Source organism: Eptatretus burgeri, chromosome 8, assembly GCF_056783735.1.
Source record: "Eptatretus burgeri isolate ZD-2024b chromosome 8, Ebu_testis_v1, whole genome shotgun sequence".
Lineage (NCBI taxonomy): Eukaryota > Metazoa > Chordata > Myxini > Myxiniformes > Myxinidae > Eptatretus > Eptatretus burgeri.
The window spans coordinates 96,587,371-96,600,141 of NC_140968.1; the positions used below are offsets into that span (position 1 = coordinate 96,587,371).

Consider the following 12,771-nt stretch of genomic DNA (forward strand, 5'->3'; position numbering starts at 1 on the left):
CCACATCCCCTTTTATGTGAAATGACACTCATCAAAAACAAAAGCTATGAGGTGAGGATTGTCGTATAACTACCTATAAATATACATATACGAGTAGTGTTTTTTCTGGTATAAACTGTTTTGTTACAGATGCCATGTCACGTGACTCAGCATTCTGCTGCAGTCGCCATTGCGGTATGAAACGGTCACCCACAGACTCCCAAGCTTTGTTGTCTTTTTACTCTCCCGCAGAACTGGCAACCCAAGGGGCGTAACACACACACTTGTGCGCTTTTCACAAAACTCATTTCATCAAAATGCAATTCTAGTAATCTTCAGTCTCAAACCAAAGCCTAACTTAAACCTGCAAGGATCCATCCATTCGTGTGACTGCTTATCTTATCTGCACCCCCAATGAGATAAGCGAGTAATGTGCGAAGTAAAACTTGAATTTAAAGTGCATGACAGTTTATAGCTCGGTTGGGATTCAAACCCAGGCGAGACAGCTGAGAAGCGAATGTGCATACCGCTCAGCTATCCTGCCATGATGTTGCAATTCATTGCTTTCCAACAACTGAAAACATTTTTACAGTGCGTGCGCTGTATACAATTGTACCGAGTCTGAAATGTCCCCGGCGTCGTCTACCACGTCTCCGGTGGGTCCGGTGTCCCCCCCGCCCCCCACGTGTGTTGTGTGGGCGGTGTTATGCACGAGGATTCCAGGCTAAGTTCTTCTTATGCCATCATTCTCTTTAATATTAGCCATAAACAAGTGTTTCGTCATGCATTAATAGTTGAAATTTGCTTACAATCATTCTTTTGCGGCCTCCTGCCACGCTGTATCGAACGATTTCATTCCTTCTGTTATATATCAAGGTGCTTATCACAATAATAACAAGATTTTTACATTTCAAATATTAAGTTTGCTTTTTAATTGTTTTTCAACTGAAAAAGCATAAATTGCATATTTGAACATTAGTGTACTCATTTGATTCACCACATGCGCTGCATTGAAGGATTTCACTTGTTTACTCATTGCAATCATCTCATTTATTTAGCCTTCTTTGCTCCGGAAATGTCCCCACGGAGAACCGCGCTGACGTATCGCCATCGAAGCTTGAAGAGCGCTCGCCAAGTGGCTTTGCCACTCAAGCAAGCACTCCAAAGAAATGTTTTTTTCAAGCGGCGGATCGCCTATATTTCGGTGGTGTATAGGCAACTGACTGCTCAGTATAGCCAAAAATAAATATATAACCTGGGTTATGCACATGAAACAAAAACACAACTGCTTATAATTCAAAACACCTCACTGCACTGGAAAATTAGGGGACAGGAATACTGTACTGTAAATGGTGGGGACTTGTAATACCCTCCCCCACCTAAAGGTGGTGCTGCACGATACACATTTTTTTTTTTTTTTTTTTTTTTTTGTATACCTTGGTCGAGGCTCGTATGAGAGCTAACACACAACTCACAGCAAGGAGGCATGAGACAAGAGGGGTGGGAGTGGGAGGGACAAAACATTGGGGAACAGACACAGGTGAACTGTGGAAGGGAGAGGGATGGGGATGGGACGGGGAACATGGCGAGGAGAAGATGGACATTACAGGGACTTTCAGGAAGGAAAGCAGGAGAATTGAAGGAAGTGGGCTTGGGTGGATTATCGGGGGTAGAAAAGATCGAGGATTTGGATGGGGGAAGATAAGAGGTGGTGGTGAACAGCTGTTTTGAAAGCCTGGAGGGAAGAATGGGAAAGAATAGAGTGAGGAAGTTTATTCCAAAGGCGGGAAAAAAGAGGAATGAAAGAGTGAAGATGAGCAGTGATTCGTGATTTTGGTAGTTTTACCAGAAGGGGGTTGTTGGCGGACCTTGAGCGCCCTGTGGAAATGTGGTTGGGACAAATCGCAGAGAGAGCAGGGGGGCAAGGCTGGAGAGGAGTCGGTAGAAGACAGAAAGACCACCGACCAACCTGCGGTGATTGAGTGAGAGGCCCAAAGACTCAGCTTCATTGCGGGAGATGCCAATGATCTTAAAAGCCCTGGTTTCGACAGCGTGAAGTCGAGAAAGGTGGAAGGCAGGAGCACCAGCCCAGAGGGGAGAGCAGTACTCCATCAGGCTACGGACAAAAGCTTTGTAAGTGGTCAGGAGCTCAAGAGGGCCGAGGAAGGACTTTGCACGACGGAGGATTCCCAGTCGGCGACTGGCTTTTGAGGCGAGGTTGGAAATGTGACTTTCCCAGGAAAGGTCATGGCAGATAGTGAGACCCAGAAGCTTGAAAGAAAAGACTTCTTCCAGAGGATTGTTGAGAAAGTGGATGGGGGGGGGGGTTTTCTAAACGGTCCTTTCGAAGAGACATAGTGAGAGTGTGAGATTTGTGTGGATTGAAAGACATGTTCCACGTGTTGGACCAGTTTGTGATTTTATCCAGATCTGCAGTGAGCGAAGAAGCTGCTGCTTGCCGGTCTGAGGGATGACAGATGGTACGGCAGAGGGTGGAGTCATCGGCAAAGAGAAATAGAGGATTTTCCAGAGAGTCCGAGAGATCATTGATGAAAACCAGAAAAAGAACAGGGCCCAGAACGCTACCTTGAGGAACTCCAGCCTGCACAGGAAGAGGGGATGAAAGAACTCCATTTAGGGCCACACGTTGACTGCGACAGGAGAGGAAGTCTGCGAGCCATGAGTGGAGATGGCCTTGAATACCATGGGAAGAGAGTTTGGTGAGTAGGGCAGGGTGCCAGACTGTGTCAAAAGCACGTGATATGTCCAGGGATACGGCTCGGATTTCCTGTCTGGCATTGAGGACCTCCATCCATTGATGGGAGAGCAGTAGCAGCATATCCAGGGTAGAGTGACCTGGTCTGAAACCAAATTGATGATTGGAAATCAAGCCATTGGAGAAGAGGAAGGATTTCATGTCTGAAGCAATGATGGATTCCATAACCTTGCTGATGATTGGGAGAAGGCTGATTGGTCTGTAGTTACAGGGATCTGTTTTTGCACCTTTTTATGCAGGGCAGTGATGTTAGCAGATTTCCAAGCAGATGGCAGATGACCTTGGGAAAATGAGAGGGTGAATAGAACAGAGAGAGGGTGAGCAAGAGCAGAAGAGCAGGCTTTGAGGACACGTGGGCTGATGCCGTCTGGACCGGTTGCAGAATCTGACTCGAGGTTTGAAAGCAAGCTCTCCACCTTGTCAGGAGAAAAGGATACAGAGTCCAGGGACAGTTGGGTGCGACTGGGTAAAGTGGGTAGAGATAGTGATGGGTTTGGGACACAAGATTTAGCTGCAAACACCGAGTTTAGACATTCAGCTTTATCACGTGTGGAATCAGCAGTGCGGCCATTTGAGGTAAGGGAGGGGATGGAGGGGGAACATACACCAGAAACAGATTTGATTAAACGCCACCAGGATTTTGAGGAGGGAGAGAGGTTTGAGAGTTCAGACTTGAGATGAGAAAGATGTTGTTTTCTGGCTCTCCTGAGGGTAGATACACACTTGTTCCGAGCTTTGTGGAAAGAACTGAGATTGCCCTCAGTTGGGTTTGCTTTCCATGAGGCAAAGGCAAGTTGTTTCAGGACAACTGCCTCACCACAAGCTTCAGTAAACCAAGGGCGGGAGGAAGGGTAAGACAACTGAACACGAGAGGGGATAAATCTGTGCATGAGGGAGAGCAAGTTTCTTTGAAAGAATTCCCAGGATGAGTTGATGTTTGAGAAAGTAGTGATAGGAGACCAGTCTGTAAGTTTGATGGCTGCTCGGAGACCCTGCCAGTCGGCTTGAGTGAAATGCCAGACTCGACGGCGGTGAGGTGGTTCTCTGATGACAGCCAGAGAGATGTCCACTTTAACAAGGACGTGGTCAGAAGAACCAATTGGAGCGAAGGAAGAGCAGCAGATATTGTCAGGGAAATTTGTCAAAATCAGATCCAGAAGAGATGGAGTACCATTGGTTGAGATCCGGGTCGGGAAGTTGACCGATTGAGTCAGTCCCAATGAGTCACAGAAAGCTTTTGCTGATGTCCCATGGCAGGTGAGAGAGGTACCCACACCTAGCCAACTGGCGTGATGACAATTGAAGTCGCCACATAAGAGGAAGAGAGAGTTTGGATGAGAAGATAGAAGATGGTCCATGTTTTCGGAGAGTGAGGTGTAGATGGAGTCATCACTGTTCGGTGGACGGTACAGTACACATATAAACATGAGGTGGGAGTGGAGGGGAAGCCGAAGCCAGAGGTATTCCTGGGGGTGTGGGGGAGTGAGAGCAGTGCAGGGAGAGTGAGGAATAGAGTCTTTGATGAAGAGAGCAACACCTCCACCAGGACGAGGCTCAGGTCTGTCATACCGTAAGAGGGAGTAACCAGGGAGAGATACTTGGGAGTCAGACACGTCTTGGGAGAGGAAAGTTTCTGTTAGGCAGATAATGTCTGGTTTGTCAGTGGCAACCTGCATGGAAAGATCTGAAAGGTTTGAGCGAAGGCCCCGGATATTTGAGGTCCACACTTTTAATGAAGAGGTAGGGGAGGAGGCTTTGGGTGCAGGAGGTGGAGGGGGCGGGGGGGGGAGGGAGGAGGGAGGAGGGGGGGAGGTAAGGAGGGTTGCTGAAGGAGTGTGGGGTATTGCAGAATAGCGAGGGGAGGGGGCCGAATGAGGAGGAGAAAAGGCTCTGTGGTGCTGGGAGAGAGGGGGGACAAGAGACAAGGAAGATGGCAGTTGAGGATTTGAGGAGGTGGAGTGAAGAGATGGAGGTGAGAGGGCAGTGGAGGGAGGCAGGTTGGTGGATGAGAGGGGGGCAACTTAGAGAAGGAAGAGTGAGGGGGATGAAAGGTGGGAGAAAGGTGAGGGGGAATTTTTGAAAGAGGTGAGAGGGAGGCTTGGAGGGAGAAGAGTGGGATGGTTGCTTTGAGAGTGAGAGTGAGGGGTGAGGGGGGTGAGTTGGCACTGAAGTTGGAAAAAAAGAATGGTTGATGGAAAGCGAGCATCCATGGCAAACTGTGGTTTTTAAAAGTTTTAGGTCAGAGATGCGATTTAACACAATTCTTGATGGATGCAATGAAGGCGAATTCAGAGCATGGAGAGAAGAAGCGCTGTAATAGTTGGATTTTTTAGGCAAGGAATGAAGGAGAGGTCGAAATGAGAGTAGTCTGTTAAAATAGCAGAAGAGAAGTGCATTGTGAAACAGTAAAGAGTACCACATGTGTGAGAGAGGAAGATGAAGCATTATAAGATCGTTTTTGTTGTTAATATTAATGTATGAGAGAGTTCAACAGATTAGGTCATGGAAGTGTAAAAAAAAAAGAAATCGAGGAAGACGAGGAGGAAGTTAAGAGGAAGAAGAAGTAGCAGAATCGGGAGAAGGTGAGCGTGTTGTTGTTGTTGTTGTTGGGTATATATATATATATATATATTTTTTTTTTTTTGAGATAAGAAAGAGATTAGTTGGGAGAATGGGGGATGTTTGGAAAGTGGGGAGGATGAAAATTGAAGGTAATGGGGAGGATAGAAATTGAAGGAATGGGGAGAAAAAACAAACAAAGAAACAAAAAAAAAACGATCGAACACCGAGTGGAACCGGTAGGCCTCAAACCTAGGACTAGGCCTCAAACACCAAGTAAGAACGTCGACATAAATACTCACAAAATAGCACGATTTTTGAAACAAAACCGAACTAGGAACACACATTAACATGTAGGTGAGAAAATTAAACAGTTAAAACGGGACAAATAACAACCGGAACTTAACTTTGAGAATGTCAGCAGGGAGCCCCGAAGGAGACCTCTTGCCGCTCAAAACCGGAACCGGAAGTCCATTTACATAGAGAATTTACATAGAGAATTTGTTTTCTTTCCCCCCTCCCTCCTCCCTCAAGACTATCAGCAGCGATTAAAAAAACACCCCGATACATTAATTGTGGTCATGCTGATCCTATGTAGCAATTTAGCAAGTATGGATGTAATCAGCCCAGAACTGTAGGAGGAACAGTGCAACAAACAAACAAACACATAAAAACAGGGCTGTGAATTATAGTAAGGGCATCCAGGGAGAGAGGATGAGGGGTGGGAGATAACAATAAATTTTGTAATTATTCCATCTGTAATTCAAAAAAAACCCTCAATATTTGTTTCTGCTTGTTTTTGTTTTGGGGAATTAACTCATTCCACAAAAGAAAAATTACTACACCCAATCATTGTCACATTTTTCATTTTCCACCTTTATTCAAAAGGTGCACCATTAAACAGCAAATGCAACGTCAGGGAATCTTGCAGTAATTACAATGATGACAGTAGTTTTTATTTTATTTTTTTGTCAATGTGGGTCTCGGATTTGCTCTGAAATATCACACACCTTTTCAGAAATTACTGCGAAAATAATCAACTTGAACTTACTGTTTAATGGTGGGGTTTTTTTATCATCTGGGGATGTAAGCCGAAAAATGCAGTAATGATCGGATTCTTTAATTCTCAGTTTTGATGTCGAGTTCAATTTTCCAATAAATTCCCATGGCTACGTATGCAGGTGCCTTTCCTTGTATAAACTTAACACATCATTTAAGAAACACACCTGGTAATAAAACATATCACAGAATGTTAGAAATACTACAGATGTTGACATTGACAAAAGTCTGCGACGGCACTCGGGAGAGCGTATACCTCCACCAGGCTGAACAGTTTACATTTTATATCCCACTGATATCCCACTGAGTCTGGATCAGCATCCGGACTTGAACCAAAATCGAATCGGCTTTATTCTTGTCACACAGCCAACTCATCCACCAAGTTTTGTCTGAATCCATTCCACAACCTTTTGAGATATCCTGCTATATATCGTTTTTAGCCCCATCAATGGTGAAGAATCATGAAAAAAAAATCATGTAACTGGATAATCAGCAAAATCTGATCAATTCTTCCTTCTTTGTTACACACCCAACATGTCCACCAACTTGTCCGAATCTGTCCATAACATTTAAAGATATCCTGCTCACAGACAACCAGACAGACAGACAGACGTGAAAACATAACCTCCGACCACTTTCGGTGGCAGAGGAAACAAATATTTCAAGACAAAAGGCTATTATCACGTAATTGTACTGGAGTGGATTTTTGGTGAATTCCAATTTGTTTTACTGTTCCTGCTTGACTTCATCTATCTTTAGATGTTTGTTTTCTCCTTTTGACAATGCAAAATCCTCTCAATTTGTTAACTCCGCCACCGAAGGTGGAAGGAGGTTATGTTTTCACCCCTGTCTGTATGTTTGTCCGTTTGTTACTTGCAAAATCGAAGATTTTTCAAGTACTGTATATTGGTTAGTAGATTTTGTTATTCTGTCTGTGTGTCTGTCTGTTTGTCAAACGCCTACAGGTCACAATTCTAAATCGATCATCATGAAACTTTAACAAATGGAAGAGGTACTCTCAACTGAGAAGCCTATTGATTTTGAGGTCAAAGATCAGAGGTCAAAGGTCATCTTGAGGTCACATTACTAAAATCGTCATTTCTCATCCGATTGGCTTGAAATTTGAAAAAGATTTGCATATTGCATCACTGAATTGGGATAGCAACCATTTTTGAGGTCAAAAGGTCAAAGTTAAACTAAAGGTCAAACTTCTAAAATCATCAATTTTCATCTGATCGACTTGAAAATTAAAACAGCAATTGTATAATACATCACTGAATTGAGAAACCAACTATTTTTGAGATCAAAATGTCAACTCGAGGTCAAACTTCTAAAATCATCAATTTTCGACTGAAAAATCATCAATTTACATCCTGTTAACTTGAAAGTTGAACATGATTTGCAAAGTCCATCACTGAATTGCAAAGCAACTATTTTTGAGGTCAAAAGGCCAAAGGTCAACTCAAGGTCAAACTTCTAAAATCATCCATTTCAATCTGAAAAATAATCAATTTTCATCTGATTGATTATCGGATGATTAAGATGGCCAATTTTAATCTTAATGAAATGAACAATTTGATGTATCCACCGCACCCTTTGGAGAGAGGGGGGGTGGATTTTGCAAGTATTGTGCTCTGCAGGATATCTTTTTCTTGTTTGTTTATCTGTTTGTGTGCAGGATGTCTCAAAAAGTTGTGGACGGATTTTTTACGAAACTTGGTGGGCACACTGGGTGTGTGACAAAGAAGAATTGATTCAATTTTTGTGAAGATCCGAAGCCGGATCCAGATCCAATAATTTTCTTAAGACATTCTTCACAATTGAGAGGGGGGGTCGATCTGACTGATATATGTACAGTCTATCACGACATCTCAAAAAGTTGTGGAATGCTTCGGATGAAACTTGGTGAACAGATTGAGAGTGTGACAAGAACAAATTGATTCGATTTTGGTGAAGATACAAATCCAGATCTGGATCCGATAATTACTTAATTTTTAAAGTGATTCTTCACTTTGAGAGATAGGGTCAAAAACAATATGTAGCATGATATTTCAAATTTTTATTTGGCCCAATAAGTTCTCGTGGATCAAGATCGCATGGTGGAGGGAGGTATGCGCTCCACCGAGTGCCCTTCTAGTTTTCAATATATTTGCATGACCTTATTCGAGTTACATCCTCAAGGTAAATCCGCTTGCACATACCTTTTCATCATCCTCAGTGAAGGGACCACCATCAGGTGTTTTGTTGATAGCTTGGGCAACGCCAATCGTCTCGCCATTGCTGTTTTGAATGGCCATGCACAGCAACGACTTTGTCTTATAGCCTGTCAACTTGTCAATCTCATCGCTGAAACGGTGGTCCTGCAGTGATCAATTTTGTAGCACAATAGTTAGCACAATTGCAAATATTATGTGAACAAGTTAATGCAATCTCAAGTCTATTATGAGAAGAAAATCATATCAATGTTTTCGAACAACTCTAAATTGATAAAGAAAACAAGGTTGTATTCCTAACAATGGACAAAGAAGCAAATTAACTCGTCATATTTACCTTTACATTTCTAGCACAAACTACTTTTTCTCAAAGAGGCAACCTGGGTCAGCTCGTCATTTCATCACATTTCAAATGCAGGACACGGACGCAAGTTGGTATCAGAGAAATTTTACACAACTCATACAGATGGTATATCGGGAAATTAGTAGACATAGTGTATGGGATTTCAACATGAGATTCTATCATCGTGAACTATGTGCTTAGGTCGGAATGCCAAAAAGGCCAACTTGAATGCACCTGCCAATCAGGTGATAGTATGATTTTGTTTAAAGGGAAAGTAATGGAAAACTTTTCTTACCTCCGCCACTGAAGATGGGTGGAGTTTAAGTTTTCACCTCTGTCTGTTAGTTTATGCACCACCAAAATAGCTTTGCGGCATTCCCTCAAGCAGGGCTGAAACCCCTGTCATTACAAATTTGTCTGAGGTCAAAAGGCTTGCTCCGCTTGCCGAGCGAAAAGATTATTCCCTGATGATGAATGAGATCATAATTTAAATATTCTCCAAAAGAAAACATTTCAAACCCATTGAATGAGAAAGGGAATGGGTCGTGGCATGGCGGAATAAAAACGAACCCCCAAACGGTCACATTTACATTAATTAATTAATTAGTTATCGATAAAAACATCAAAAGTGGAGCATATCCAGGTCATGCATCATGAGCCTCATCAGGGTTTGGAACTTCAATGTAAATTTAACTGGTCATGGCCTCAATCGTAAATTGGGCATGACAGAGGAACCCTCATGTCCAGTATCAATCCAATATATCAAACAGCACCGATGGGATTTGAACCCCAGCTCTCTGGATCAGAGGTGAACAGCACAAGGTACCTGTGATGAGCTCACTCCACTATTGACCTGCTCCAGTAAATGTATGTGTTTTTAACACCTTTCATCCCTTGGCTGTGCTTTCACCTGGATCCCCATTTATTTTCCTTCTTTTCCTCTTTCTCGTAGTCTGTAACCGCCACTAACACAATAAATCCCTTTCGGGAGCTTGTCATACGAGGATCGAGAAACCCTGAAAAAAACGTCCGGATGCTAGTTTTATGTGGTTGTTGCAACGAGATCTTGTACATCTGGCTTTACCGGAACTCTATGTCATTTTCCCTTCTGGGATTATTTAATTATTAAAGCCGTTGCTTTGATCCTGGGTGCTGGTCAGATCATTACATGGTGGCAGCGGTGGCCGTGAAGATTGATTTCACGTAACTATGGAACTCTTCAAGCCACCACCATACCTCCCTTTGGACGTCACAAACCTCAGTGAGAACTGGTGCCACTGCTCCCAGCAATTTGAGCTGTTTTTAGAGGTGTTAGTGCTAGCCACTGCGCTGTAGAGTCAGAAAGTCGCCATTTTGCTTCACTGTGCTGGAGTGGAGGCAATTGAGGTTTACAACACGTTTGTGTTCGACCCCGCGTCAGACAGTATAAGGTACTGTCAGAGATGATAAAACAGTTCAATGATTACTGCAACTCTCGGAAGAACCTGGTGTATGAACGGCACAACTTCTGGGAGACCAAACAGCAGGATGCGCAGTCATTTAGCCATTACCTGATGGTTCGATGAACGTTGGCCAGATCATGTGAGTTTTTCGAGTTGGATAACACGATTCGGGATGAAATTGTTTTCGCAATGTCCGATCTACGGATCAAAGAAGGTCTTTTATTTGAAAAGGACCTGGACCTTGCCAAAGCTGTGGATATCTGCCAAGCTGCTGAGGCAAGCCGCACACAAATACAGTCGATGTGCAAGATGCCGCTGGAGGTAAACGAGCTGCGTGAAAAAGTCATGAGGTTTGCAGGACGTGGTGCTCATGATCATGGTGTGGTGTTTACTAGACGTGATGCTCGTGGTGGGGAATCAAGCGATAATACCAATCGTGCTTTGGATCAACAGGATATTTGCCCTAGATGTGGATACCAGTGGGGAAGGGACCATGACTCCCCTGCCATTGGCAGAGAATGTAACAAATGTGGATGGAAGGGTCATTTTCAAAGAGTATGTGGAGCCAAACCCAGGCAGTCTGTCCACACTCTTCACGTGGACACACAAGAGATGGGCGATTTGGTCGACGAGATAGATCGACTGTGCATTTACAGCCTTGATTCGGTGGCACCAGGTGAAAACTGCTCTGCATGCATATCAATAGAAGGAGCTAAAATGAAGGTCAAACTGGATACTGGCATGCAGACATGTGTTATGCCTTTGTCCCTTTTCAACAAGTTACCAACTAAGCCAGAGGTCCGGGAATCTTCTGTAGGTTTGACTGCATATGGAGGACATGAGGTGACCCACAAAGGCAAGACTGACTTATTTTGCAAAGCAGGCAAAAAAGAGGGATAATTTTGAGTTATACATCGTTGACCCCTCAACACCTCCGATTCTGTGGTTACAAGCAAGTGCTGCCCTGGATCTTCTTCAACTAGGTGCTAATAAGGCCCATGTTAGTGTATGTTCTGTTCATGCTCACCACACACCACTCAAGCTAAGCGAAGTCATGCTTCATTACGCAGATGTGTTTATTGGTTTGTTCGCCCGTACCACATCCGATTAAAAGATGGAGTTTCTCCAGTTCCAGAGGATCCACGAGACTACCCCACAGTTTACATGCGCGCCTCAAATATAAACTTTCTGACATGGTGGCTCGGGGCGTAATATCTTGGGTTGATGCTCCTACGGATTGGGTACATAATTTGGTTATCGTCGTAAAAAAAAAGACAAGTCTTTGAGGTTGTGCCTCGACTCCCGTATGCTAAATACTACCATAAAATGTGAGCACCACTAGATGCCAACCACTGATGATGTAAACAGCCAACTGGGAGGTAAAATGTTTTTCTCAATCTTTGACCAGAAAGATTTGTTCTAGCAGCTGGTGCTTAATTCGGACAGTGCTTTGAAGTGTACGTTCAATACCCCATTCGGGCGGTACTGTGTTAACAGCATGCCATTTGGCCTTTGTTCCGCAAGTGAGGTACTGCAGAATAGGAATGAGTGTCGTTTGGAGATATTGAAGGTGTACACTTTATCGCTGATGATATGATCATCGTGAGCACTGATGAAGCTCAGCACCATGAGAGTGTGAGGAAACTCCTTGAGCAGGCCAGAACGAGTGGAATGACATTTGACCACCAGAAGATCCAAGGGAAGGTATCAGAGGTCATGTTAAGCCTGGTGTTGGCTCAGTGGTTAGGGTGGTAGCTTGGGATCCTAGGGTCCTGAGTTCAAACCCCGTCAGCTGCTGAATTAATACACCAGGGGGTTGACTCAGCCTGTCATCCTTCTGAGGTCGGCAAAATGAGTCCCAGTTCCAGTGTGTGTACTGGTAGAGGGGCACTGCATCAGTGACACAGTCACGCTTCAAGAAATGATAGCTACCCAAATGATGGCAGCTAAGTTGCCATACGACCACCACCAGAGGTCATGTTTATGGGACACGTTGTCTCTGCTGACTGCTTAAAGGCAGACCGGGAAAAGGTCCAAGCAGTCGCGGATATGCCAACCCCAACAAGCAAGGCTGATTTACAGCGTGCGCTGGGCGTGATCAACTACTTATCAAGTTTCATTCCTGACATGTCAGTAATCACAACCCCGCTTCGGCATTTGCTGAAGAAAGATTCATATTTGCAACGGCAGCCAGAGGAGGCAGCAGCATTCAGTAAGCTAAAACAAGCCAAATGGTCTGCGCCGGTGCTCAAATTCTTTGATCCGTCAAGACCATCTGTTGTGCAAGCTGACACATCATGATGCCAACCACCGGTAATGGTTGGAGGATAGAAGTTGGTCCATGTTTTCGGATAGTGAGGTGTAAATGGAGTCATCACTGTTTGGTGGACGGTACAGTAC

The 12,771-nt window shown here is 44.1% G+C and overlaps 1 protein-coding gene across 7 annotated transcripts in view; it reads right to left on the reverse strand.

Moving 5' to 3' along the window:
* The window catches only part of PDE11A (phosphodiesterase 11A), a 324,082-nt gene that overhangs the window by 294,457 nt on the left and 16,854 nt on the right, over positions 1–12,771 (reverse strand). For all 7 annotated transcript variants that reach the window (XR_015061190.1, XM_085893118.1, XM_085893115.1 and 4 more), the window contains exon 3: positions 8,575–8,733. Coding sequence is in view for 6 of the 7 variants with exons in the window: in XM_085893118.1 (XP_085749244.1) it covers positions 8,575–8,733 (159 nt within the window). In the remaining variant the exon portion in view is untranslated. The remainder of the gene's footprint in view (positions 1–8,574; positions 8,734–12,771) is intronic.